The sequence below is a fragment of the Lepisosteus oculatus genome, chromosome 11 (genome assembly GCF_040954835.1).
Source record: "Lepisosteus oculatus isolate fLepOcu1 chromosome 11, fLepOcu1.hap2, whole genome shotgun sequence".
Classification (NCBI taxonomy): domain Eukaryota; kingdom Metazoa; phylum Chordata; class Actinopteri; order Semionotiformes; family Lepisosteidae; genus Lepisosteus; species Lepisosteus oculatus.
Genome location: NC_090706.1, coordinates 5720220 through 5742608, shown reverse-complemented (window position 1 = coordinate 5742608; position 22389 = coordinate 5720220). Strand labels below are relative to the sequence as shown.

General features: G+C 43.7%; 2 protein-coding genes across 3 annotated transcripts; both read right to left on the bottom strand.

The window, feature by feature from the left end:
• Positions 1 to 5: 5 nt before the first annotated feature.
• Positions 6 to 5942, bottom strand: mecr (mitochondrial trans-2-enoyl-CoA reductase). 2 transcript variants are annotated; one of them, XM_015348861.2, is made up of 10 exons: positions 5620 to 5942; positions 5001 to 5098; positions 4705 to 4836; positions 3756 to 3899; positions 3000 to 3102; positions 1571 to 1673; positions 1275 to 1348; positions 861 to 921; positions 677 to 749; positions 6 to 383 (listed from the first exon to the last, which is right to left on the bottom strand). In XM_015348861.2, exons 1-10 carry the CDS (start codon positions 5796 to 5798, stop codon positions 220 to 222), a joined length of 1131 nt encoding a protein of 376 aa, XP_015204347.2. In that variant the 5' UTR covers positions 5799 to 5942; the 3' UTR covers positions 6 to 219. The 2 variants fall into 2 exon arrangements, with proteins under 2 accessions (XP_015204347.2, XP_006631322.3); XM_006631259.3 differs by having other exon boundaries at positions 5542 to 5941.
• Positions 5943 to 10227: 4285 nt separating this feature from the next.
• On the bottom strand, positions 10228 to 20106 carry pdik1l (PDLIM1 interacting kinase 1 like). The gene is made up of 3 exons (XM_006631258.3): positions 19690 to 20106; positions 16803 to 17105; positions 10228 to 14985 (listed from the first exon to the last, which is right to left on the bottom strand). Exons 2-3 carry the CDS (start codon positions 17085 to 17087, stop codon positions 14245 to 14247), a joined length of 1026 nt encoding a protein of 341 aa, XP_006631321.1. The 5' UTR covers positions 17088 to 17105; positions 19690 to 20106; the 3' UTR covers positions 10228 to 14244.
• Between the last annotated feature and the right edge of the window lie 2283 nt (positions 20107 to 22389).

Genomic DNA, 22389 nt, shown 5'->3' with positions numbered 1-22389 from the left:
TCCTGTTTGGGCAGCGAAAGCACGGTTTAATTGTTCGATGTGCTTCTGTGCTCCTCCCTGTTGATTACAGAGCTGCGGTGTCTATCAATATTACAACAGATGGCAAATTTGCCATTCTTCTGAGCAGTTCTGGGGTCAGGCAGGCCAGCACCTGCACTGTCAAGCCCATCCCAGGATTCCTTGCTCCTCCTCGTGCGGAAGCTGAACCGGACCCTTGCATCACATAACGAGGACCTGCTTGGCAGAGGTGAAGGGCTCCATGGCGCTGTGCAGGGCTGTGCGGAAGTCCTGGAAGCTGACTTCGGTGCAGGCTGGGGGGGACAGCTTACCCCCCCTAATCAGAGCGCACAATTCGGAGAGCATCTCCTTCAGAGCCCCCTGATCTGCAGAGCCAGGAAAAAGGAGAATACCTGGGCTTAGGCTAACAACTCATTTTTCTTTGGCTTTTGCCTGCACTGGCAAAAGTGACACAACCAGGCTCCCCATCTCCCGAGGCAGATGACATATTTGAACACAGCATGAGCGCTGCCATATGCAGTCAAGACCAGTCAGTGCTGGTCCCGGTGATTTTCACTACTTCGCCATGGGGGCAATTTTGTAGCATCGTTCTAGTGCTCGCTGATGTCATGACCTAAGTGAACGTGCTGTGCACGTCTACGACCAGCGCCCAACTTACCGCAAGCATGTTCTCTCTTCCATTTTGTTACCCAGAATCCTTGCACCCTCACATCCTTGAAGATCAGGGCACTCTGAGGAGGGAGGGGTGAAAGGAGCCATCAGCTGACAGAAAGGGCTCGAGCCCAACCAGTGGAACGCCACACCCACACCACACCATCCCACACCACGATGCACTGACTCACCACGGGCACCGTGACCGGCTGCTTCGCCATCCCCCCATAGGTCACCATCGTACCTCCACTCCTACAAGCACAGAGACAGCGATTCGCGTCACCTTGGCCATGCACTGCAGCAAGCTGCTGCTGCCACTGCGACAAGGCTGGACAATTACACAAAGGGTGGTGGGAGTGGCACAAGCTGACCAGTCATGTTGCTGTAGCTGATGCCCTGGCTTCTTTCAGGAAACAGAATAAGATTCTTGGTTCAATGAGCTACTAACTACCGAACAGGCTAGATGGGCCTGTTGGCCTTCTCACTCCGATTTTCTTAACTTCCTCTCCCTTGCACACAAGTACACGAACCCTAACAAGCTCCCAACCCCCCCGGCCTGCCAGTTCTGCCCAGGCCTGGAGGTGGACAGTGCCCGTGGGACTTACTGTACGTGGCGCAGCAGTTCGGTGGCACTTTTCCCACCCACCCCATTCAGTGCCAGGCGGGGTCGGGGACAGCTCTGGAGGGAGAGAGAAAGAGGACACTGAAGGGAGGAGAATGCCAACACCTTCAGCGAAAACACACAATAAATGAATCCATCTTCAAATTCCTGCAACACAGACGCATTAACCAAATCCGCCATTTATTTAATAAGGACAATAGCGGGCGGAATGCATGCAAAAACTCAGTTTCTCCCTGACCTAAAAGAACCGCAATGCTCGGCTATGAGCCATGTGCCCACCTTGAAGATCTCGCTCATTGCTGGCTTGCGCAGAGTCTCCTCTGTGACCACGTGAGCTGCACCCAGGGCCCGGAGCCTGTCTGTGAGCTGCTGGAGGTCGGGCCTGGAGTCGAGGACACACACCGAGTCAACCCGCTAGGCCACAGACACCTCTCTATCCGACTCCATTGACTCAGTTTCTTTTTCTTCCATTGATTTTTGGTAAGTGTAGAACATTTTCTATATATTCTAAGCCCCACTTGTGTTTCCCTTAGCTATGAATTGAGATGCAGTGCCCGTCAATTCTATTGCCAATTTGAACCAACAAAACGCAGATGATATCAGGACCCCTTTATTGCTTAAGAAACAGAATGACTGGTGACACCAGGACAGACCAAGCTCATGGATTCAAAGACAAGGAAGCAAGGCTGTTCCATTACTGGGGTCCAAGAGGAAAGAAGCAGTTCCCTGTCTTGTCCTCGTTTCTCCTGGTTTGTGTCCTGTCAAGTTTCCCTGCTGGTGATTTTGCTCAGGCAGTCACTGGCTGCCTTCACCCACTACTTCAGAAAGAGCTTCTGAAAGAAGACACTGCTGTGGAAATGGGAGAAGGGGACTGTTGAGGATACGGCAGGGTCCCACTGACTTTCACCTGAAGAGCTTTACAAACAGGCCACACCACGTCTGATTCTGGATGGCATTCCTAGAAGGAAGCTTTGAGTTAAAACTCTTGTGGGGATAGAGTCATCAATGTTCACTGAAATAAAATCTATATATAGAGAGAGGGGGGTGATGGACCGTATTTCCCCAAGCTGAAAACAGACCACACGCAGGGAGGAGAAGAGGGTAGAAGTTGCTTTCAAAGTGTGGGTGCCACTGCAGCAATCACAGGGGAGGGGAGAGTTGCTCTCCTGCCTTTCTGACAGGTTTTATTTTCCTCCTCTGTCTTAGTTTCTGTGGAGAAGGCCTCACAACATTCTCTATTTCCAGAATCCAGGACAAAAACAGATTTGTTAGTAAATCTGGGACACCTAGAATAAACCTTTACTATGGGACTGTCTTGAGAAAGACAGGACACGCAGTCTGCCAATAAAACAATATTCACTAGAAGAATGAAGAATTCAGTAGACTTTACTGTGTTACAGGACGCTTTAGCGCACCACCTGGTGGCAGGGAGATGACGCTAAATACAAATGACATGATATGAACCTCACTTTGACTTAATACTCCTCGTTAAATTACTGGTCTTCACACACAGCCTCCGAAAAAGAGGTTAAAGGAGCTAAAGTACAACATATTTATCTTTTCAATTTAAGGTAGCCATATTTAAAATCACATATTTATCAGAATGAAAATTCCAACCTTGAGAGTAAAACTTGTGAGGAGCCTCGTTTTGGTCAGAACACGCCAGGCGTGAGCTACCCCTTTAACTCCCTTCCCAGCCGAGGGCTACCTGCTTCGGACCACGTTGACGGTGTGGATCCCCCTGGCGGCCGCGATCTGAATGACAGCCTGGCCCACGCCGCTGTTCGCCGCGTTCTGGATCACAGAATCGCCTGTGAAGGGCAAGAGAGCATGGTGGCCCGATTTAAAAATCGAGACTCGTTGATGGCTTTAGATCTACCCGTTTAATGGGACTTAACCTGACAAAACTCTCGCCCCCTCCTTTTTACTTCGGGTTTTTCCTCAATATCAGAAAATGACTGCTCCCACACCTCTGTGCAAACCGCGCAATCCGCAGCCCCGTTACCGAGCAGTTTACATGGCCGAGCATCTGGCGTCTGCGCCAATCAGGACCAGTGACCTGCGCCTTAGTATTGTGCAGCATGACAACTAAACGTGCACTGCTCACATAAATGTAGCTTACTGGAAAGGTATTTCTGTTTTTTCCTACTGTCCCATGATCACTGCCTCCTGCTCTCTGCTCCTTCCACGGTTGTGGGACCTGATACACTGACAGACTGGGGCACAGTTGGTGCAGCTCATTACTGAGACATGCTCCGAGCCCTAAAGGACAGGTATACAGGTGTATATACAGGTAATGGAAGTTTCTTGTTGCAGTGTACACCTTATCATTAAATGGGTATCAGATCTACTTAGTACCAAGTTACTTTGTTAACTGGGGAAACTGCCTATTTCCTCCAGGCCTGGGAAGGTAGGAGAGGTGTTCAGTTTTCTGCTGCTATGCAGTGATGAAAGTCTAGACTACCTGGCTTTAAGGTCTCAAAGTCTGACAGCATCCTGTAAGCAGTACAGGGATTCACTCCCAGAGTGGCAGCACACAGTACTGGGATATCACTGGGCACAGCGATCAGGTCCTCTTCACCGAACACAGCAGCTGTCCTCCATGTGCCTGTCCAAAAATCAGACAGCCACTTGTGAGTTTCAGTACACACATCCGCTGATTTTTCAAGAGTCAATGAACACCCTGTCCTCAAATGACGGTATAACAATTTCCTAATAATAATTTCTTACACTTATACAGCGCTTTTCTGGACACTTCATACAAAGCACTTTACAGGTAACGGGGACTCCCCTCCACCACCACCAGTGTGCAGCCTCACCTGGATGATGCAAAAGCAGCCAGTGTTCACCAGTACGCTCAGCACACACCAGCTCTCAGTGTGGGGAGAACAAGTGTGAAGCCAGTCCATAGATGGGGATTATTAGATTGGTAAAGGCTAATGGGAAATTTGGCCAGGAAACCAGGATAACATCCCTACTATTTTCAAGAAATGCCCAGGGATTTTTAATGACTGCAGTGAGTCAGCAGCAAGTTCTCATCCACAGGATGGCAGCTTTTTTTTACAGTATAGTGTCCCCGTCACTATACGGGGGCATTAGGACCCACACAGACCACAGGGTGAGCGCCCCCTAGTGGTCCCACTAACACCTCTTCCAGCAGCAACCTTAGCTTTCCCAGGAGGTCTCCCATCCAGGTACTGACCAGGCTCACACCTGCTGAGCTTCAGTGGGTTGCCAGTTGTGAGTTGCAGGGTGATATAGCTGCTGTCATTTTCCAAAGAACGTCATCCTATAATTAACAGATACCTAAATTCACACACAAATGAAACTTGACAGTTGCTAGACAACACCATCATTGATCCGCCCATAAAAATGGCAAGACCCCTCCCCCAGGACAGGAACTCCCGCCTCACCCAGTCCAGCATCCCTGGGTATTACCCAATCACCAGCTCTCAGCGAGGTCACCTGACCGCCCACTTCCAAGACTTGGCCAACCCCCTCATTCCCTCCTACTGCTGGGAGAGGGGGCAGGATAGCATAGGTACCTGCACAGAGACCAGGAGAGTGAGGGAATAGGGTCAAGATCAGGAGAGAGAGATGGACACAGTGCACTGCAGACATTTACAAAGAACCAGCTGTGCAGCGAAGGGGCTTCACCCCAGTTCAATCACGTCAAGGCCAGAGAAAAATCAGAAGACCAGACTATTACCTTGAACCATATTCATGTCTGAAGGGTTGATGGGGGCTGCCAGCATCTTCACTAGGACACTTCTGTCTCCCAGAGCAGGGAGTTTCATTTTCTCCATCCTGAACAGGACAAACATGTACGACAGCACCAGTTCAGCAGTCTCTGGGAGGCGGTTATACATCATAAACTCACCATCAAATACTGTATACGGGAGAACTTCGCCCGTTAAACACTTCAACACGTGTCTTCGGGTTCTTTTAACATAATAAAAGGGTTTCTCACATGATGCACAACATAATTTCATCAGGAGTTTCATTTCTTCGCTGCCAGTAGAAATGATTCTTTTACATGATTTGTATAAAATGATTTCACATACTGTATATACAGTGTAATCCCCGACTGGTGTTGTTTCGCGTTTTAACGAGCACTAAAATGTGTTTTATTAAATCTGTAAATTATGCCTCCAAAAAAAAAAACCCAGCATTTAAATACTTTTCAGTGCGGTGCTGGTATTATTTTCAGATTGGCTTTCTGGGCAGATAAGTGGCGCATTAGTGCTTACTGGACAGCCTGCGCAGGATCGCCGTGGCTCCTGTAGACCAGCGCCCTGCAGTCTACCCCAGCAGCCGCGGAGGAGTACCTGCAGCCCGCAGGAGGACAGGGAGAAGGGTCGCTGCTGCCCCGGCTGTTCGGCAGCTGTCTCCGCCGGAAAGCATGGTATTCGGAGACACTTGCTCCACTTACGAATCTGCATATTTTCCGTCTGGGTGAAATACCCGCCCTCCTCCACAACAAACTCCAACAGGCAGAGAACACCATGGTGCACCGGTGAGCAGGTCACCCAAACTCCCTCCTGTCGTGACAAACTTCCATACCGCCTCCTACAGAAGGATTGGCCCTCATCCGCTAACGAGTATATTAGGGGTGGTCAGACAACAGCCATTTTTACCGTACATTTCACAATATAGGGACATTTAAGAATGTCGCTATATTTCAATTTTGTAGGCGCCGCAAATATAATAATTACGGTTCCCTGCGTTTCAGGCGTGCGAACCCACTGATGTGCTTTATAACATCACAATAACGAGTATTTTACACCAGTTACGCGTTAATGGGAGATGAGATGTGTTGGCAATATGGACCCGATACACCAAGCTAAATAAATAAAAAAATATATCGAATTAAAACAGGTACTTAAAAACATGGCGAACACGAATCTGGCTTGTAGTATTTGATCTATTTTGCAAAATGTTGTGCTGTATTACGCTGTATCAAGCGCAACGAGATTCGCTTTTTCACCTCTCGTGTTTAGGGATTTTTTTCCGTTTTACTTCAGCTACAGAAAGCACCTGGTTGATTTTTTGCACTTGTAACCCAAGCAATGGGCGCATTAAAAATAAAACAAAGTCTTTATTGCTGTTTCTGAAAGATTATGGTGAACATGTAGGTGACTCTTTTTGACAAAAACTGCATTTTTTGCAACTTAATCGCGCTAATTGCAAGGAGATGAGATAATGAGTATAACCTCTACCTCAATTTTTGGGATGTAACAGCAACCGACACTTGCATAACATTGAAAAATGTGGCAAGTACATGCTATGTCAAACGTCCGCTGGGCGGCGATATTATCACACTAAAGACCAAGAAACATTCAATACGGTACTCTTGTATTTATTATAATATCTTGACACTTAAATAGCGCTTTTCTGGACACTCTACCCAGAGTGCTTTTACAGATAATGGGGACTCCCCTCCACCACCACCAATTTAACCCCCACCTGGATGATGCGACGACAGCCATAGTGCGCCAGAACGCTCCCCACACACCAGCTCTCAGTGGGGAGGAGAACAGAGTGATGGAGCCAGTTCAGAGATGGGGATTATTAGGAGGCCATGATTGGTAAGGTCCCATGGGAAATTTGGCCACACCCATTACAACCCCTACTCATTCTGGAGAAACGCAATGGGATTTTTAATGACCACAGAGAGTCAGAACCTCAGTTTCATGTGTCATCCAAAGGACGGTGCCTTTTTACAGTATAGCGTCTCCACTGCTATACTCAGGCACTAGGACCCACACAGACCGCAGGGTGAGCGCCCCCTACAGGTCCCGCTAACACCACTTCCAACAGCAAACTTTGCTTTCCCCGGAGGTCTCCCATCCAGGTACTGGACAGACTGGGCTGGTGGTGGTGAGTGGGAGAGTGATATAGCTGGCATTTCTTGTCTAAACATTAAACACGTTTTGTTTTGCTTTTCTGATTTTTTTCATTGAACAGTTTGTATACCGCTGATAATATTTGTGTAGAGCGAAAAGTTCCTGGTTAATAACAATGTACCAAGTGGTTTCAAATACCACGTTAATTAAGGGGATTTATTTTATGAAATAAATGTATCCCTGCCTTCAAGAGTCCCGATTCACTTAATCTTATAAGTGATCTGTATTTAAAGACTGGCAACACCTGTAAACTATCGATGAATCAAGCAAGTGAATGTGTTCAATTAAGAGCAGTGTGGCCCTTGAAGACTGAAGAGTGCTTAGATGTTAGTTCTTAATGATCTGTTAAATCACCTGTTTAATCGATCAAAAGAACTGTTCCTTAAGAAACTGTCATTGAAGTGACCTACAACATCCCACTGGACTGGAGTTTTCCAGGACCTGGGATGGAGATCCCAGATCTACAGAGATAGTAAAGTTTCTACCACAGTAACACCAACAGGAAGTCTGAGCAAACGTTTTCAAACAAAATGTCACAGCTGTTTCTCAAAGGCATACATATATATTTCTTAAGTGGCTGTGGTGTGGTCAGAATAGTAGTTCATTATAAAAAAGTGAACAGGATACCTGTAGGAGTAATACCGTTTTTTTAACATTTGTATTACAATTGTCATTATCCAGATTCTCATCTATTTCTTATTTTTCAATCAGGTGAACATTTGGTATTATTGGTGTGGAAAAAACCCCATCTGTCTTACTCATGGGATGCATGTCCAAAAGGCCCCTTTGAAAACAGTGTGGTTATAACCGGACACGTCTGAAGTGGGATGTTTTCATAGTTTTAATACAAAGGTGGACATATATTCTGGGAATATACAAGGGAATCTCTAGTGTCTCCATCAACCATCATTTCACCTGCCTCAAGTGTAATGGGGGTAAAGAGCATGGTGTCAACCAGGGCTATAAGTGCTGTATACTTCCACTTGTTTCAATCTAGATATGTGGAGGGACTGTTTCACCCTTTAAAGAAGAGGAAATCAAGTGTTTCATTTGAACACCGCTTGTGATATTTGGGGTGAGCCGGGTGTTCAGTTCGGCGCTCTTGTGATTAAATCTCCCCAGGTTGTTCCACATTGTGCTGTTCTCCTGTGGTGAGAATCAGCTTGAATTGATTCACCTTGTAGCTGGCACAGCCGCTGCCTGCCGAACAGGTCAGGCAGAGGTCTCCCACGCTGAGCAACATCATTCCAGGCACAGTTAATGGGCAGCATCTGCCTGCAGTGCTCGGGGGATGTAGAGCTTCTCAGATGTGAGCAACACAATTTTTAGCCAACAGTTGATTCATATATGCATGCAACTGCAGCTTGTGTTGCCCCTTATAGCGGCTACACTGGAAGGAAGGAATCCAAAAGGAAACTGTACAGAGCAGAGTATGATGGTCTTGTGTCTTGCATGAATGGCAAGTAGTATTGTCTGGTTTGATTTACTATGGGAGAGGATTTGTTCAGGATAACCACAGATTACTTGGTTTACCAGGGTTTCTTTCCACAAACATTCTTTTTCATCATCACATTGTATTTGCTTGCTGCTCAGGGATAACAACTTTCTGTAAATCCATCACGTTGAGAACTACAGTCCTGCTTTGATCTTCACACGTTTTTCCCCCTGGCTGCTTTCCAGTGACGCAGTCAGAGCTTAAACTGGGTCATCCGTCTACCTGACCTTCTGTAATAGGGCACTCACAGCTGGTACAGTGACTGTCTGACCCCCCCCTAGCAAACAGGGTGGAAATAAAGCTGGATCTATGATAATATTTCTCAGAAAGTCCAGTTCGCATTAACACATGTGTCACTGAACTATTTTTAACGTGTTTTTTTTTCCTAAAACAAGAACAAATGTTGCATTGGCTTGTGTCATCATGTGTTCTGTTCGGGACAGTGGTTGCCTACTCAGGCTCTGCTGGTTTTCATTCCAGCTGAGCTTTAGATCTCCAGTGGTGATATGATCTGGTGCTTATTTAGACATTTAACTTATTTCTTCAAAGGCACACACACGTCCACAGCTTGCATGTCATTAATTTCTGACAAAACAGCTTATTAGTTGAGCAATGAGAATGTACGAAGGTGGGAAAGACTATATTAAGAGTTACAGCTCCCACAATTAACATTTTGTTCATTTACAGAGACTCAAGACTTTTTACAGTTTTACATTATGTACATGATTTGCATAATTTATGTTTTGTCAAGGCCTTAAGGCTTCCTGTTTAATTTTCTTTACTGATATGAGCAATACCAGTACTATCCTGCATACATTCAGGTGGCAGCAGATCAACATTGCAAGCCATACTTCTTATTGAAAAAGGAAGTGCTCCGTTTCAGTAACGATTCTGCAGCTTATCTCTGGCTGCAAGAGGTACATTTCTTAACAGCTGCTCTTTGAAGTGAGGTTAATGGTACATTATTGGACAAACAAAACATTTCAGTTTTGCAGTGCAAAGACATCTCAGAGGAATAAATAAATAAAGAAGCAGGTTCCCAAGTGTCTGCAAATTTTAAGAAGGTAAAAAAAGCACTCAAGCTCCCAAGGACATTGATATTTGTGAGAATTGCTAATAAACAGCCTTAAGGGAGCTAAAAGTAACCAGCTGTCTGTAAAGAGGAACTAAGAATAAATTTATATGTTTTTATTGTCTATGAAGTGGTAGAATTCTGTTTAAAATAACCATCAAGACTGTTGAGTTCTTCCGATTCTAGTGTTCTCTTGTGACAAACGTTTAAACTTTTTTTTATGGGGACAATTTACTTCTGTATTCGGTTGAATGTTACCCTTTATTACCACCCGTCTTAATATCTTAAATGTCAGAACACAAAAGAACTCCAGTGGTATATATCGGTTTTAAAGCATTTCCAAAGTAAGGCACAGCAGGTCAAGTGCCAATTTTAAAACATATTCTTTCTGCATCCCGTTTATAAGCCCCTCATGCCCCCCTCCACCATCTCCACTTCAAGTTGACAACAGACAGAAACACAATACGATTTTCTCCTTTTATTAATAAAGTCATAAATTTAACAATAAATTACACAATCATTTACATCTTTTTTTTATAAATTCTTTTCTGTAAAATATATTTTACAATGACCTTGAAATAAAAAAAATAAACCGGGTGTCGAGTTAAACTGTGGGAGATGTGGCTGTTCTGCCCTGCAACACAGTTTACACTGCTGCTCCTGGGGCTCAGAGTACTACAGGCAGCTCCCTCTCACTTGGACAGGACAGCTCCCTACGGGAGCCCTGCAATCCTGTGTTACAACCTCTTAAGACGACGGTCGTCCCTGTGTCCCACGAAGGGTGGCCGGGGAAGACGACTTGTTCCACAGCCGCGATCTATAAACAATACGGGGGCCACGTCTGTCGGGATCAAAGCACATACAGCAACATCCTGTAAAAACCGAATCTCTTCAGCCCTAGTCAAATCCCCGGGACTTCTGGAAAAAGGTTGTTTTTCTCACCATCACAAATTTCACTTCAAATAAACTTATCACACTTCGTTTTTCAAGGGCCGACGACTGTTCGGGGGGGGAATGGAAATTATCTTACATCTCACCACAGCCGTATTAAAAAAAACAACACCTATTTTCCAAAGGAGCACCGTTCAAACACAGAATCTGAGCAACACAAAGTACACCATCACTGTAAAGACCCTTGTAGATTGTGAAGAAAAGACCAGGGAAGTTCTAAAACGCTCTACTGAGTTGTGTTTGATCAAACTCTAGCAAAGAATTAGAGGGCATAGGGGAATTTGCTCTAGTGCTGCATTTTTTTAGACAGGTGTATTTTTTTTAAATCTTTGTACTGGCCATTACACAATTAAGTGGATTCGCATAAGAGGAAAAAAAAAACATTTGAACATTAAAGCTGAAGGACATCAAACCACTTAAATCACTGTTAAAATCTGTGCATACTGCCCATTGCCTACTTTAATTTAGATGCGTTGTGCAAGGTACTTGCTCGTAACTCGGGTAATATCGTAACGTCTTTGAAGGTAATGTGACAATCAAGGTGAACTCTGCAGTACAGACCATTTCTTTCCATCAGAGGCATTTTGAAAGTTGACAAAAGTGATGATCCGATTTAAATTATTGCCCATGAACGTAAAAGTAGCTTAAATATTTAGTTCTTGAATACAAATTAAATCGGGTAACAGCACATACACAGCTGGGAAGGACTGCAAATTCCACAATATAACAGATTATATTTTATGAAAAAAGGTGAAAGCCAGGTGCTTGCAAAATATTTGCAAATGACTGAATACTACTTATAGCTTACTCTCCTCTGTAATAAAAACATATTGCATGGTATGGAACAAAAATCCCCAGGGACTTAACTGGTTTCCCCAGTTATTTCAGATCATCTCTGTAATGGATTTTTTAAATGGAGCCAAGCAGTATTTCTGTAAGGCTCCCAACACTGAACAAAGCCAAGCACTACGCCGAGTTTGATAAATGTCAGCTGCCTTCTGCAGAACCATGCAGATGCAAGTTAAATGTTTCAGCAGTATCCAGTAAACCTGGATTGACAACATTCTCCTTCCTATGCATACATATGCACTGTATGAGAAATGCAATATATTATGCATAGCATTACATCCATGCATCTATGTTATTAAGAAGTTCTTAAACACTACAAACATTTTAATGTCAGAACAACAAATGACTATTTACAGCTTCTCTAAGTAATGTAAAAAATCAGCCAATGAGGTGGAAGGTTCCTGTGAGAGTGGAGAGACTACTGCAGAAGCAGGGTAAAGTGCTGTGACACTGAGGGAAGGCAAAATTCATTAAGTCGGAAATGGCTTTTCCACTGGCTTCAAACTGAGCAAAGGCAAGAACAGAGTGATGATTTTAAGCAGCAATGGTTTGGTACCAAGAGAGTATTCTTTGCATCATGGACCCAAAAAACCAAAGTTCTAGCACTACTGAGGGATGAGCAAATAGGTAATAAGTGTCGTCACGTAGCAGGGGAAAACAGACTGCCAAACTGATCAAACTATTTGAAGTATTTATTTTTCCTTCAAAAATCAACATTGGGAAGCAAATACCTTGGCTCATATCTGCAAAACATTAATTATCCTTCAAAAGGATGCAGAAAAGTAAATTTGTAAAATTTACAATGTTGAAAATGTAACCTTAAGTTTTGACCAGTAAAGGGCACTGCGATGGAATCAACAGAAATGGTACACAAGTCAAGAATATCCAAGTTAAACCTTATTTTCTTCTTTTAGCAAGCTCAAAACCAGCAGACTAGTCTGCAGAAATGATATGCAGATAGCATCAAAACCTTCTATTGCAGATAAAACAGATGTCTAAGTGTAATATACACCACAGTGGTTCTGAGAAGACTCAGATGATTTGCAAAGAGCCACAATGGACAAGAACTGGTGTAACCTCATGTCAGATCCTGCCCTGTATTAGCCCTTATTGGCACTTCCCTGGCTGACCATCAGCATGTTTAAGTTTACTATAACTTCAAAATGACAAGAATGTCTGCAGGCATTTTGAAAACTCCAAGACATACAGACTCACTAGCCATTCTGAATGAAGACTGATCTACATTTAGAGTCTGTCATACTTTATAATTATCAGAGGCCAACAATTTTTTTCCCCATTTAATATGAGCATATTATGTTGATTAACCTGTTCTGACCCTACACATACCTGACCCATGTACAGAACCAGCACTAGAGCAGACAAAAATTAAGACTGAAGGAAAGATGTACAATATTTAGGCCAGCATGCTAATCCCACATTTCTGGCAATAGATTTGCAGGGACTGAAATCAGGATTTAAAAATGGGATTGGGCATTGAATGTTAAGAGAATAGATAAAGAGTAACCGAGAATTAAATAAGGAGGTCATTTATTTTCTCCTCTGCTGTGTGAGAAACCTGTCCTTGATGTTACTAAGATGCCAGGAGAAAGGCCACAGATTGTGCCCACCTGCTCACTCACTAACTACTTACTACTCATCCTGCAAAGCCTGTGGCAGTACAACAGCCAGGGCAGCACTCCCTGAGGGCTCCTAGCCAAGATCAGCAGCTCAGCAAAAACAGAGCTAAAAAAAGCATCATACTGATCTTTAAAATCCCAATAGAGAATCCAATTTGTGTATATATTTTTTAATTTGTTCAACACGTATTCATTGAGCCTTATTAAAAACTATTTCAAATAACGTCAGCCTGAATATCATCTTCTTATATTTATGCAATGGACAACATTTTGCAACCCTTTGCGCACAAATATGGAATGAATTAATTTTCCCCACAGAAAGGGCATTCCTGGGCAGAAAATGTTGATTGCATCACAATCTCTTAATTTCTCAATTGTAGATAGCATTTTCACACAAATACTAAGATGTTCTAATCTGTAAAACCTGACCATGTATATAATTTACTGTGTATTATAGGAACTTGCTAGATTATCTTTTAAACTATGAAAAGGATTTTCTAATTGCCAACTAGCAGTTGTGGTATATGTTGCTATTGGTAAGAATGATTGGCTTGCCTGCTGTGTCTGGCAGGAAGAAAATAATTTAACACTGTTCACATCTGTGTAGGCAACAATATGCAACCTTCTGAAGCTAGTTGAATGTCCAAACAGCATTTCAAAATATCCAAATGAATCTTGTTCCCTGTGGTTTTTCCTTTGAACTAGCAGCATTTAAAAACTATACCCTTAGCAAGCACTGTTGGGAAAGCCCTCAGAGGCAGGGCAGCAGCAAAGTTCTTTGTGGCTCTTAGTAAGACATGCACCAAGCAAATTCAAATAACCACCATGAACTTAACCTTGAAAATTCAATTTTTTATGGACCACCACTGCAGTTATTTCTACAGTTTTGTTAACTTCGTTTTCATTAAATTGAATCCCTGGTTTCAGACGGCAACCCTAGAATAGTGTTGTTCTCTTGAAAAGGTCTGATGCTCCATTGTCTACAAGTCGTTCAGGAGTCACAGAAAAGTTATTTAGTGTGCGTCTTGAAGTTTCCTTTAATATCACGTATCCCAGTTACATTCTTTGCAGGCGATTTTTACTAATCTCAACTCCAGCTCAAAGGCGTCAGGCCGCTCCTGTGGATTGGCGGCCAGCATCTCCTTAATGAGTTGTTTCATGCTGGCATTCATGCTTTTCTTCTTGACGGGGATGTGGAGTTCCATTTTGGGGTTTTCTAAGAGAGCTTCCCCAACAGGCACAATCTCTGAGCCCTGCTTGACATAGCTCCCCAACAGTTCTTTCTTGGTCTCCGTATCAATGAAGGTGATGCGCTCCAGCATGGCCCAGATGATGATACCCAGAGCAAAGATGTCTGCTTTGGCTGTGTAGTGACCCTCCCACACCTCCGGGGCCATATAAAAGTCCGTTCCACACGCTGTAGACAGGAAACACTTGTTGACATTAGCGGGCTCTTCGGGGTTAAGCCCAGAAGATGAGCACACCTTGCTCAAGCCAAAGTCTGCCACTTTGAGCGTAGGCTCAGGCACGCCTGTGGGAGTCCTGCTCTGCGAGATAAGGATGTTGTCTGGCTTGAGGTCCCTGTGGATGATCTGGTTCTTGTGCAGAAAGGCCAGGGCACTGCCCAGCTGGAGCATGAAGCTGGTGTTGGTCTTACGGCTGGGCTTCCGTGAAAGCAGGTAGGCGTTCATGTCTCCCCCGTCGCAGAAGTCCATGACAAACCACAGGTAGTAGGCGCTACGTGGATCAAAGGCAATCTCTCCTTTCAATGATGTTTCCACCAGCTTGAAAATAAAAAAGTGATGTTATTTGTCAACACTACCTGTACAGATATAAGAATTTCATTTTATTGCAGGTGATAGCTTGCAGTGCTATAGTAGGATTGCAGAGATTGATATCAGCAAGGAATCTCAGCCTCAGAACAAAACATGGTCATTGTGCTAAAAAAGCAATGACAGTCCTCCAGAAAAAATGAAAGTGCGCTGTGCAACTTTCACACAAAAAAGGATGAAGTGCAAATAACGCTTTCTATTTCTTACAAGTGCTAAATACAGTAGATTCTATGCAATTTGTAGAGAAAAAGGTCACATGAAGGACACGCAGATTTCAATATTTTGGATTGATAAAAGAGGGGAAATCATCCATTTTATACAGAAAAGCCTATAACAAAATGAAATGCATTGTCTGCATTAGAAAACAATTGAGGCAGTTACATAAAACACCAACAGAAACATTTCTGCAAGAAACCTGGGATGGCTGCCAAAATTCCTGCCATGGCAAAGCACTGAAGTGACTAACAAGCTATTTAAAATGCTTTCATGCACTGCTGTGATTTCATAATCAAGAATTAAAAGGCACTCTCACCGAGATGTCAATGTATTTATTACTTCGGAGACGCTACATGCACAGGATAAAACAGTTTAAACAGGAGGACGTTGCAGTAACTCCTGAAAGGGCACCACCTGACTCGCATTTAGCCCTGACCCAACAGCTGGACCTACAAGTGTGCCCAACCTTTCTCCACATTAAGGGCACAGTGGTGACCAGCCAAAGCACAAAGAGACACACAGACTAACACCCGTCACATAATAGCCCAAGGAGAAAGAGACCTTTTGAATGCAAGAAAAAAATGAAAAAATAAAACCCTTTCCAAAATCTGCTACTATTCCTCTGTAAATGTTGTGGTTAGCACCGATCATGTGAACACTGGACTGGAGAGGAATGTGCTCTATCAATGAAGTGCAGACAAAACTAAAGAACAAGGACAGAGCTAAGAATGAGATGCATCCTAACTGCTGACTTAGAAACATCCGGTAGCTTGTGAGTACCTACAAGCTCCGACCTGCAATTTACCATGTACAGTATAGGTGCTACACAAAAAAATAGTCCAGGTCACAAAATTCTCAGGAAAAAAAACACCCATACTGTAAAGAAATTCCACAGTAAAATGTTAATACAATTAAACATGTCCCTTAATTAAAAGACTCAGATTATATACAACTTATATATTTAATAAATAATATTTAATACTATTGAAAGGTAAGGTAAAATTTATAAAATCATTAAAATTGGCTTAGTTGACACCATCATCCAGGGAGAAGAAAAAAACACTTTCAGTGAGATTCTAAAACCTGCCTATTAAATAGATACCTGTATTAAATCAAATAAATAATTTATCTAAATAATATATATATATAAACAATAAATTATTGCAGTGCTTATGGTCCTCAATGATTTGGTGATCAGGAAATCTCTTAATAGTCAATTAATATTAAATATCAGTATTCTCCAACAATTACACTGGAAAAATCAAGAGTCACATCTTCACATTTGCTGTATGCAAGGTTAACGGCAACCTTGCATGTTTGCAGGACATGACCCCGAATAAACCCAGGAAATTGCAGCAGTGGGTGTCATACAGCAACCCACAGGTGTCTCCAACAAACTCCACACACCCACATCCCAGTGGGGGAAGCATGATTCTGTTTTCAGTGCCACGGCACCCATGCGGAAACACAGTCAGGCTTAAACTAAACTGGGGCCGGCAAACGTGAGACAATAACGAAACTGGCGATCTTCAACAAAACCAACAGCCGCATACCTGCAGGTAGAGCGAGGAGCTGGAGCCATGCGTCATCCTCTGCACCAGGCTGTCTCGCTGCAGGATGCACTCTTCCAGGTGGATGACGTTGGGATGCTGGCTCTGGATGCTGCTCAGAGCCCAGAACTCCCGCAAGGCCAGCTCCACGTTTTCAGGAGCGTGGCACCGGATCTTCTTGACGGCCACACGAGCTCCGGTCTTCCTCACCAGTGCCTCGTACACCACACCATAGCTGCCACGCCCCACCTCCTGGATGAGCTCATACTTGGGCTGGCTGCTCACCATTCTCTCGCCACCCACTCGCTGAAACAAAGCAGACAGAGAGCTGGAGAGTGCTCTCCCAAATCGACAGTACTTTCATAGTTGGCAGTATGAAAGGGGCAGCAGAGAATTCATTAAATATTTGAATGTACATAAAACAAGTTTGATGATTTCAGCAATAATATTTTAAACTACGGTATCATCCCAAATACACCTTTTAACTCCCTAAACCACTAAACCTTTTAATATATAATTTGGGTTTATTCTTGGGTTCACTTGGGTTAATCAAATTTTTGCAGTATTTTCCCCTCCACTATTTTGCTTCTGTTGTAGAGTCTGACAGTTCCACGTTACAACACAGTTTGCAGAAAACTGCTCAGATATAAGAATTAATGCAAAAGCATTATTGTGGTGTATCCTACTGTGAAATCAGAATCCTTTTCCTCATCTTAAGCAACCAGAAAAAATATTTAACAGCAATTCTTGTTAAAAGTGTGCTGAAAAACATATCTCATTATATTAATATTAGGCCCATAGTGCTACTTAGTACAGGATAACAATAAAAAATTAAGCCAGCTTTGTACGTTATAACAGCTTGTCTCATACCATGGTAAAATTAGATTTAAGAGAAAATGCTATTGATTGTTAATTCCTTTTCTCAACCTATGTCTGACACAGAGCTCTACAATTTGCTTTCACCTTTGCACGTGGATACATTCTGGACTGTCATTTCAGTCCACAGGCTGTGATGTTGCAAAAAGCACCTGATGTACAAAATAACCACATGTACACAGCCTCTACTTCCTTGATTGCAACTTGAGCAGAGCAGTCTCTCTTGGCATGCAATTCGGTCTCTTCCTGTCTCAGCTGTAACGTTCTGGGCCTCGAGATAAATAAATGGGACCTTGTATAGAACCAAAGGCTGCTCTCAGTGGCAAGTGAGAATAAAGACTAATCCCATGAATTTAGTCAACCAACAGTAATGCTGTTAAAAAATGCAATTCTTTTAGCATCTGAGGTATATATATATAGACAAAACAACTCACAATCTGAACTAACGGTATTTTCTGTAATACTCCTATCCAAAGGCTGAGCATTATCACCATCCTACACTAACATGCTGACTTGTGTCCAGGTTTCTCTCGTGCTTTGTTTTAAAAGGGGGAAACTATTCTAAAAGCTTTAAAACCTTCACAAAGATGTTGTAAACGTCTCTTAAAGAGCATGCAGCTTCTGCCCTTGCTCGATTTTGAAACGGAGTAGCTCAGTGCCCTGCACTTAATTTTTAAAACACGACTGAAAAATGCAAGGGAAAGCAGCCATTCGCAAACACTCTGCGATTTCCTTTCAAACGTCAGAAAGCAACCCTTCTATTGTTTTCTATTCAACTAGGTCCAGTTTGCAAAGGGCGAGCCAGTGCTTTCACTTTCTGTACCGCACACAGGAGTGTTCCGGGAAGATCCCGCTCCTAATAAAGCTACGAAGCACAACCGTGTGGTAATGCACTGGGACGTCTCGTATTTCAAAACACACCGCTTGTGACAAACGTCAATACTGGAAACTCTCGTTACTGCGGTTTTGTTTCGCGCCTCAACGTCCTTTTTAGGCACCAAACTCTAGAAAACTCGAGTGCAACGTGGTGAAGTTACTGTTGTCACTGTTTACCTATCATTGGGGCTACCCGTCTAAAACACCGACTGGACACTGGACTGCACAATGTCTTTACTCGTGAACAGTGGTAAGGGTATCCTACACGGCGAGGCTAGACTGTCTTCAGCTCATGTTCGACCTCAATGGCCCCTGTCATATTAGTGTGTAAGCTAGGCATAAGCCATCACGTCAGGTTTCTGAAATTAAACCCAGCTCAGTCGTATTGTCGGTAATGGACCGCTCATTAACAGAAGAGTGAATTGTAAGCCCACGAAGTGGACTGCAGCTCCCGCCTGCGGTGTGTGCACCCCGAACCAGAACCAGATCGGGCTCAGCCGCGCAGGTGGCAAGACTGTCAACTAAAACCACAGGCTAGAATAGAGCATGCCGCACGATCACCCTGAGCAGAGCCAGGGACGTGAGCGTGGTTGTGAGCCGTGCAAGTCCTGCTCCTAGCACCCCTGTTCAGAACATGGACACAACAACACCAGGCGATGCCGGCGCATTTGGGATCCAACGAGAAAGAAAACAAGGTTTCGCCCGCACGACAAAATAAGGCCCGCCACCATCCGTGAGCAGCAAAACGTGGCTCCTGAATATTTTATAGTGCAATACACAAACACAATGGGACGACAGGCGTGTTGCTAACAATGTTCCTTCACACTGAAGCGAGCCCCTCTTCACAAAGACCGCAAATAAGGAGACCGAGGACCTGGATTGCGTGCGAACACTACGTTAATCTAGAAAGTTGAAAAAATACGAAGGTTACTACAATTCCCCTCAGCTCTTTCGCACACAATACTGTGTGTAACACTTAATGGATCCGAAACCACTGCTTATTGTCCCCCGTGTCCCTGGACAACAGCTTTTCTTACACCAGTGGGGGATAACCCGCACGTCTTCATCTACCTGCCACACGACGAGGAAGGCAAATCATCAGATCAAATAAAAATAAACCCCCCCCAAAGGATGTTACCTGATCGAAACGTTTTTCTCTTTCACGGGATCATTTGCTGCCTTCTCCCCCGCGCTGTGGATTTTGCTGGCAGCCATTATAGACCGCCGCGCTCGCGCTCGCTCTCGCGCTGCTTCCCGTGCCAGCGAGCTGCGCGAGTGAGCGAGAGGAGCTCGCGGACCTGCTTCGGAGGAGCTTCCCGGTCCCGGCGCGCGCGCCCGCCCGCCCGCCGCCGCTCACCCTAACGGGAAGGAGACGGTAGCTCTGAAACACACGGAAAAGCAAACAAACAAAAAAACCACTCCCCAGTGTTTTGGAAGGATTGTTTCTGACGAGTGACCTCTCAAAACGAGAGAAACGTTTCAGGACAATTTAACATCTGGGAGCAGATTAGGGTTCCCCACCCCCTTTTTCCTCCATCACCCAACCCAACCAAAACAAATCTCTCCTCCCTCCCTCTCCCTCCCCTTCCAAGACAAAATATTTGACCAAATATTATTTTTTTTTATTGAACTATACAAATGACAAGCTGATACACGAGAAGAAGAGACACTACGATGGTATATTTAATAGCAGGGGGCGACGTCACCCCGCAGCCACGGCCAGAGCTCGTATAAGAAACCATTTTCAAATTCGGTGCACGCGCCGGGCATCGCTCACTCCGATAAATCCGGAGGGGAGTCATTCAAGAACTCCCTTGCTCAAGGATCGTTTCCCAAAACATAGATCCGCATTTAAATAGTGTAATAATTAATATTTTTTTCTAAATAACACGGTCTATCCTTGTCTAAGATCTGACACGATATACTTTCCGCGAAAACAATTGCGCTGAAAGCCCTCTAAAGAAGTATGGATTGGTTCGCTCCAAGTGGCTCAGGGACGGGTAGGCTTATTTTAAAAGGGTGACAAAGGAGAAAGAAGTGTTTGTATCCTGAAGAAAATGGGGTTCGTCCCTCATTTAAATAGACAGATAACAATAAACCTCACATAAAAAAGGAAGTGGAATACAGAAACGCTGCTTGCTTTACACCTATTAAGTAACGTTTAACGAGAAAGACGCAACCGCCCCCCTTATTTTTTACCCTATGAAATATTCTCTTAAAGGGGCCGCTCCAAAAACAGAAAGTTCACATTAGGTTTTTAATGGGAAATCTTAACAGAAACAAACATATGAAACCTCCCAGGCAATCTAAAATGGCTTACCTGATAATGTTAGAAACAGCTCATGTACACTGGAATGGTCATACTGTGACACATATATTTCAGATCTGGTGTCTTAAATAAGGGGTTCATGGAAGTTCACAAAATGTTTAGTGGGACTAATCTTCAATCGTCAATTTAAATCTATACATAAAATCTATCAGCGTTCCATATGTTTAAAATAACAAAAAAGTAATGAAGAAACACCCCACCAGAGATCCAATCCCAACCTGTTCTCCTTTCAGGAAGGGTTGAAGTACAGGGGTCAAGGGTCAAAGAGCCTGGATTTACAATATTACAATATTTAAACCGGTGGTTCCCACTTCTCCAGTCTGGTGAGCTGGGCATCCACGTCATAACTGTCACATTCTCATTTCGCAAGAGAACCGACGTTGCATCTCTCTTACCCCGATGAAACTGCGCATAAAGCTTTTGGAACATCTAGAGTTTTCATTCTGAACCGACTGCTCTATAAAGAAAGCGGATGGATATTTAACTTGTCAGTCTCGATGTGTAGTGCATAACGTGGACTGGTTGGAGACTCCCTGGAGAGGGCTGCGAGAGTTTTTGTTGTGTGAGGGTGTGCGCTGTCCCTGCTTCCCTAATGGGAGGTTCTCAAGTCAGGAAGGACCCACAGCAAGGGCAGCAGGGGATGTCCAGCACTCAGTACTGTGCAGTCAGGCTTCTTTGAGACACTCCAAGTGGAGTTCTCCAGAGACACTGCTGGCCAGGCTACAATATTTCAACCTTCACATCAGTCTTGGGGGAGTGGTGTGGCTCTTTGGTCACCATGTCAGGTGACCAGTAATTGCCAGACTGAATATGACTGTAACATCTTGCCAGGTTAGAAATGGCTGTCGGTGAGCAACACTGGACTAACATAGTCCAGCCTCCTATACAATAAGAATGTGAAAGTGTCATTAAGTGGTAAGTTGGACATATTGGTTTCTTTCTGTGTTTTTCTTTCTTGATTTTCACCAGGCCTGACATTCAACACATTAAGCCCTCTCCCATCACCTGTGCCCAACCAATTCTCTCAGTCACAAAGTGATTTAGTGCTGATGCTACAAATTCACTCGAGTGTATCGCCCGGTCAATCATAAATAATCAATTAATCAAACTGAAGCCAAAAACATCAAATCAATATTCAAAATCGGTATGATTTTTTTCTAAAAACACACAACATAGAATAAAAACAAGTTCTTTTTTTGCACGGTATACAGATTTTTTACATTGCAATAGACAAATAACATACATTTTAAGTGAATTGTGACAGAAACACACACTGAACTATTACATGAGTATTAAGCCACTTTCTGGGTTAAATAATGAGAGGAGAGGTACATATTAATATCCTTGATACTTTAGCTAGCCAGCTGGTTTGGCAAGGCTTGTTAAAATTATGCTTCTGGTTGGCGTCACAGACAACAATGTTAACTTCTTTAAGCCATGGTCCTCTTATCTCTTCCCAAAAAGTTTTGTATACTTTTTGTACTGATGATGCTCAGACCTTCCTCCCGC